Source organism: Myotis brandtii, unplaced genomic scaffold (assembly GCF_000412655.1).
Source record: "Myotis brandtii unplaced genomic scaffold, ASM41265v1 scaffold374, whole genome shotgun sequence".
NCBI classification, from domain to species: domain Eukaryota; kingdom Metazoa; phylum Chordata; class Mammalia; order Chiroptera; family Vespertilionidae; genus Myotis; species Myotis brandtii.
The window spans coordinates 1,088,854-1,095,890 of NW_005364372.1; the positions used below are offsets into that span (position 1 = coordinate 1,088,854).

Sequence of the window (7,037 nt, forward strand, 5' to 3'; positions counted from 1 at the left end):
GAGCTTGTGATACTTATAGTCTTTATTTTTATCTTTATAAAATAACCTACAATATAGTATACAATCTTTAATGTTTTTTTGAAAATATTTTAATAAATTTTTTTTAAAGTTCTTTGGTAAGAACTTTGATTTTTCTACTGCTTTGTTACTGTAGGAGAGCTTGCCCCTAGCTTTACTGTGTGGTATTTTTCCTAATTGTTTCTGATTCTTTGCATGGATAGTAAGAAAATTCTTTCTAAAAACACAGTGGGGTGTGGTTTATGGCATGCTCTTTGTTTAATATACTCTAAATTAGTGTTATTTAATTACAATAAACTATTTTTGGCATTTTATAGAATGTTTTGATTTATTCTTTGATTTTGGTCTATAATCTTTTGCTTTACCTAGTTATGCTAAAGTTTAATTATTTAAAGTAATTGATTTGGTATTAATCATGAAAAAAGAATTATTGAAAATACTTAATGTTAATTAATCTTTGTTATTTCTTTGTTTAGGAAATACAGAATTAACAGATCAAGAAGAACTGATGGATATATCTGAAGTTGACGAGGGATTTTATTCCAGGGCTGCATCTAGTACCAGCCAGTCAGGCTTATTAAACAATAGTCACAATTCTAGTATCAAGACAAGTGTAGGAAAGACTCAGAGACGGTCAGGAGGAAACAAAACTGGAGGAAAAGAAAAAGAAACCACAGGGGAGTCATGCAAAGATCACTTTGCTCGAAAACAAACTCAGAGAGCCCAAAGTGAGAATCTTGAGCTTCTCTCTTTGAAGAGACTTACGTTAACAACCAGCCAGTCCCTGCCTAAACCTAACAGCCATGGTTTGGCTAAGACTGCTGCGACTGTATTTAGTAAATCCTTTGAGCAAGTCAGTGGTGTCACAGTCCCACATAACCCATCAGCTGTTGTTGGCTGTGGGATAGGGACAGATGCCAACAGGTTTTCCGCTTGTAGTCTCCAAGAAGAAAAGCTTATTTACGTTTCTGAAAGGACTGAACTTCCAATGAAGCACCAATCAGGCCAGCAGAGACCTCCTAGTATTAGCATTACGTTGTCCACAGATTAATTTGTAAGAGTTTTCTCATGTGACCAATGAGTCTGGAATTATGGCGTTGCTTCTTTATGAAAGTGCCAGGGTCTTTCATCCCTGCTCCTGACAGAGCCCCGATGTCTTAAGTTCTGAAGGCTTTATGAAGGGAATAATGTCTAGGTTGCAGTAAAGTTGAAATATGGTTTTGTTATTTCTTGGCTGTGTGTTTTTTTTCTCCTGTTTGTTTCTGTTGCCCTTAAGATTGTCACTATGACAATACATTTTGGCAGGTGGTCTGATCAGATTGGTTACGTCTCATGTGAGGATGTGAGTTGTTTTTCCCCCTAATAACTCCTATTTTGGTAGATGTAAGTTTGGCCTTCAGAATAAAAGGAAATCTCCATGTATGGGAACTTTTTTTAAAGGATGAAACAGAGGTGCAACTCCGGGAATTCTACATCTGGTTGTTCAGCAAGTCAGTTTGGAAAAACGAGCATGTGAAAAAACAAAAATGATGTGAAAAGTGCCTGATAAGAATGTTTGTAACCAGACCATCTTTAAGATTAGTAGAAGAATTTATATAAAGCACTGGAAAGTGCTTGGTGGCTTAGTACGTAGACTATTATATGATTCCAGTGGATGGACAGAGGAATTTATATTGTTATCTTTGGAACATTTGTATGTCAAAAATCATGTTGCTAGCAGATGTGTGGTTTTGATGTGTTCTATCTGGGCTGAGCAGGTGCAAATCCCTTTCAGTTTCTAAGATAGGCCATAAGGCTGACTTACCATGCCGCTTGACTTCGAAAATCCTAGTTAGTTTGGAATCCTACAATTCAAAGCATACATCATTGAAGGCGGCCTGGAAATTGTATAAATCTTGCAACACAGCTCTCAAGATGCCAGTGTCAGCCATATTGTTTGTCTGCAAATGAAGGAAATTAGGTAAATTTTTATCTGTAAAATATGAAAAAATTAAGATAGGACATTTATCTATTAACTAATTTAGGATTATTTATGTTTGTATTCTTAAACTTAAAGTTATAAAATATGAATAAAATTACATGTGTTTTTTATTTTATGAACAGGCCTATTTTTAATGTTTTTGTTATAATAGAAAGAATAATCAATGTAGTTACCCCCAATGAAAAAATAAATATAAAAAATACAATATGGTGGAAGTTAAGCAAACTTGTGTGTGGCTGTAGAGAGCTGTGTGACTTCTAAATGGACATAAAAGTTTGGTGTTTGCTAGTGATGGTCATTTCAGCTATGGTTGAGGTTGCCTGTGAATCAAGAATAAGTAATAATTCAGAGTAAGAGAGAAAGCAAGGCTAAGGCTGAGAGTAAGCTGACTGGGAAAGAAGGCCTAGAGAGCTATCCGCTTGTTCTCTTTCACTGTTAGTACACAGTGGTCTCCTTATTCATGGTCCCTCGCTGTGGTCACACAGAGAAAATACTAGTTTTTTTCTTATACCTGCTTATGCAGAGCTCAAATATGTGAAAAATGTGTGTACTGAGTGCTAACACATTTATGATATAAATGCAGTTCTGACCATAACTGCTTTGGCTATCATTTTAAATCTAATTATTCAAAGGCATGAACTCATTTTCATTTATTAACTCTGAATAGAATATGGTTTTTAGCATAATTTGATTGTTGTAATCTATTGGTATAACTTTTAGTTAAAAAAAAAAAAAAGTAAGGCAACCAGACAGTGGAAGTTGCTATAGTATTAATTTAATAGGAATCCTGTGTACAATTTAAAATGTCACTGTGAATTTCCTGCTGTCTTTTTGTAATTCTTTATCAAAGAATTTCCCCTAGGCATAGCTACTAACAGTATTAATAATCTTAAGAACTAATTTAAAAGATCAGCAGTTTAAGCAAGTTAAAATGTTTAGGAAATATTGCAGATGAAGTTTGTGGAGTCATTAGTTGGCAAAATGAGAGATGAGATTTTAATGTTCAACTGTTATAATGAAAATTCATTTTGGTATTATTCTAGATCATTGCCACTCATGTGGTCTGAGGACTGTAAGTATAGTAGCATTGACATCACCTGGCATCTTGTTAAAAATGCAGCATTTCAGGTCATCCCAGATCTACTGAATCATAATCTGCATTTTAGCGAGAGCCTCGAGTGATTTTTATATACGATAAAGTTTGAGAGGAGAATATCAAGTGCAAACAAATCACTTATCTAACATTTAGAGGTCTCAGTGGTCTCACAACCCTAGATCAAATATGTTAGATACTAGCTCATTATAATCATTGTTTTAATGGTAAATTAATTGTTTAATAGTGTCAATGACAGGACTTTTTTAAAGTCCTCTCATTCTACATTTTAATGATTCTTATTTATTTTACAATAAAAATGTAACATTTTATATTTTTCTTACTAACCATAAATGGAATCAGAGCTGTAGATGTCTGTAATTTTAAGTGTCAGAGGAGTACCACACTTTTATACAATGCACAACAAATCTGCACATGTACATTCTTTTGAAAACTCTGAAGGCTTACTCAGTGGGGTGGTCCTGAATTTTTGCTCCAAGTAATTTCCACCAGTTAGTTTTCTGGAGTATATATTAACAGTAAAATTCTTTTACAGTACCTTTGGTACTATTTTAAATAAGGATTATACATTTAAAAATTTTTATAGCTATTATAAATATTGGATAATACTATGATAATGATTGTAATTATCCCTACTATTCTCTTCCCACTCATCTTTCCAAATTTGAAAGTAGGGTGGCTTTTGTAGGTCATTTTCTCACAAAGATGCTGATGTGACCATTTGGTCACAGACTTCCTACATATCTAGAATAATATATATTTTTTAATCATGAGAAGGATTTTGCACAAGATTGGAGCCTTACACCCCATCGCTCAGAGGATCTGAGCAGAAATTGTAGCTCCATTCCACATTTTAAACCTCTCACTCTTCAAATACCCAAATACCTGTGATCTTCTATTGAAACTGAGTTCCCAGCATTTGCCTTTTGGAATCTAAGTGGGGAGAGAAACAAAGAAGACTTTTCCCCGAGGACCCAGGGCAAGTGAGCACCTGGAGTCCTTTGTACACCACTAGTGAACTTTTTAAGGACCTCTGTAGACTTGCAGAGTAGAAATTTTCAGTCCTTAAATGATGACAAAGTTCATTTTGAAAAAGCAATACTTTATTGCCCTTTTCAATTGTGATGTAACTTCTTAGCAAACATTACTCATTTAAAAACAAAAAATTGAATTAAAGGAAAAAATACTTTTTCAATGAAAATAGGTAAAAAGAATTTCAGTTTTAAGGGATTTTGCCTATTTTGGAAGAATAAAAGTGTTAAAATCTTTACATTTAAATTATGGAAAAAATGTACCCTCAGACAATTTTAAATAAGTATTTAAAGAGGTTTGTTAAAATTTGAGTCTATAGGCACAATAAATGTATAGTTTATTACAGGGATGCACTTCAAGGAAATATGTATGTTAAACAATGTAACTGAAAAATATTTTCTTAAAAGTCTTAAAAAGTAAGAATAATTTGATGGACACTTAAACTAAGCATTGTAGATAGAAATTAATGTATAATAGTGTTTACCCAATCTTTGGATGGAAAAAAACCCTCTCTAATCCTTTAATTAGCATGAATTTATACTTTTAGATTTGTTGCTTAGTAAAATTATACTCAATACTTTGAGTTATTCACATTTATGTTTAGTATTGTTATATTCTTCATCAGAGAACATAAATATGTTGTCTTCTATACTTTGTACCTTGTGCATATCTAAAGAGATTAGCAGTGAACATTTGGAAGATGTTTTTGTGGTTTTTTTATAGTAGTTTTGGAGTATCTACCTGTGTCTTGCTATGAAGTTTCTACTAGTAAATTCAAGATCCTGTTTCACACACTGTTATTTTCTCATAAATGAAGTTTATTGTATACCTCTTACCTTTACCTCTAATTATGTAGTGATACTAATATTTTCATACTAAGTATACCTGTTTCTAATTGTATTCCCAGAGTTTACATTCCTAAAGAATAAACTATGATTTTGGATATTTTTATGTGTTCTCGAACTTTTTAACACTATGGAAATAAACTGGAGTTTAGTTTTTTGAAGTTGTGTATATTTGTGTAAATGGTCTTCATATGCAATACTTTATACAGCAGTGTTGACTTTTATTAAAATAAAAATTGGAAAAAATATTTTTTCCAGATAATTTCACTCATTAAAAAAATCGTCATAAAACTTAGTAAAAATCATGATATGGAAGAAGAAAATAAAGGAGGAAGACTTAGATAAGCTGAGCCATTGAGAGAGCTTTTTGGAAGTAAGTCATAAGGCAATGGCATCTCATTTCTTGCTTTATGTTTTACATGGCTGAGGGGTGAGAAATGTGACATATCCATCAGTGTATCAGTGTCCATCCAAAAGGTGAGTTTCATGGGTCACGTACCTTTGGCTGGTTATTTGTCATTTCAAAGGCACAAGCACATTTAGGTAATGCTTTGCCCTTTTATTTTGAATATGAGTCTTTATCTCTTGAGCGCAGGTTATATGCCCAAAGTACCTAGCATAGGACTTGGTGCATGTTAGGTATTGAGACATTTAATGAAGGAATGAGTTAGGTTAGTGTTAGTTTTGGGAAAGAATCAAGGATATAGTGTCCAATGTAGTATAGTAAAATTTTAGAATTTTATTTATTGGCTCTAGGAAATCTCTGTGGTATTTCTTGAATTGCATTACTGTGTGCTTAGAAACAGGATCCTCTTAGAAACTTGAAATAAAAATCTTGATGAGTAGTTGATTACATATTTGGATAATTCCATTTCATCTAAGAAACTACATAATTTAGGAAATATTTGGAGGAGTATTCGTAGAGAACCAGAACAACCAGAGCAGTGATTTTGTAAGCAGTATGTTAGCTTTGTGGAAAATACACCCTTCCTGGTGACTTTATTAATCCCAATTAATTGTTGACTCATCTAATAGAATCTGTCTTTGGTAATACCAACATAATTATTTTATAATTATTAAGGAAGACTTATACAAATCTAGTCATTTGGTAATTTCCCTTGCAATTGTTATTGTGGTGTTTGTAATATTTGTAATTAAAATCTCATTTAACCTTCAAAAACAATAAAATGAGTATAATCTCCATTTACAAAAGAGGAAACTGAAGCTCTCAATAGAGCAAGCGACCTGCCAAGGTCACCTAGCTGCTGAATGGCAAAGCTAGGGCTTGAGCATGAGACTGATGACTCTCACTTTTCTTTATCACTTGGCAAAACTAAGAAATAGTATGTAATGGACATATATTTGGAAATCCACCCCATTTATCTTATAAGCGATAGACTTAAGTTTTAAGTTAAAAATAACAGTTTTCCAAAAATAAATTGTGATATGTTTTATAGAATTTTAGATAATTTCATTTCAGTGGTACAGTGAATGCTGATTATTCTGATATTAAAAACATGGTAAAATGCAAATTAAGATTTTACTTATATTTTACCTCTTCAGTTAGATAAAGATGAAAAGGATTGATACTGGCATTGACATCATTGGTCTCAGACTATTGGCAGCACTGTAAATCAGTACAACTAAATTGGTGAGCAATTCAGCAGGATCCATCAAACTTTAAAGTGCACATACCATCTGATCTAGCAATTCTACTCTTCTATGGTTATTCCACTCTCTATATTTGACAGAAATGTTAGCACAAAATGTGTAACGGTATTCATTGCAGTATTGCTTGTAGTAGCAAAAAAACCAAACAAACAAAAAACACACAAAAAAACCTAAATGATCATTAATAGGGGACTACATAACATATGGGACATGCATATAGTGGGATATAATGTAGCCATTAAAAACAATATAGATTTGTGATTATTCAAAAAGGTTATATAACAATATTCCATGAAAAAAGCGTATCATTGAACAATGTATAGAAAGAATATAACCCCATTTTCCTAAGAACTATGTGGAACATTTAATATGGGGA

At 32.6% G+C, this 7,037-nt stretch overlaps 1 protein-coding gene across 3 annotated transcripts in view; it reads left to right on the plus strand.

The window, feature by feature from the left end:
* Positions 1 to 5,091, plus strand: part of FAM126A (family with sequence similarity 126, member A) — a 73,613-nt gene extending 68,522 nt beyond the window's left edge. For 2 of the 3 annotated variants that reach the window (XM_014544635.1, XM_005872288.2), the window contains one exon: positions 495 to 5,091. In XM_014544635.1, coding sequence (XP_014400121.1) covers positions 495 to 1,069 — 575 coding nt within the window. In that variant the 3' untranslated portion in view covers positions 1,070 to 5,091. The remainder of the gene's footprint in view (positions 1 to 494) is intronic. The other variant, XM_005872287.2, reaches the window with a different exon arrangement.
* The last annotated feature ends 1,946 nt before the right edge of the window (positions 5,092 to 7,037 follow it).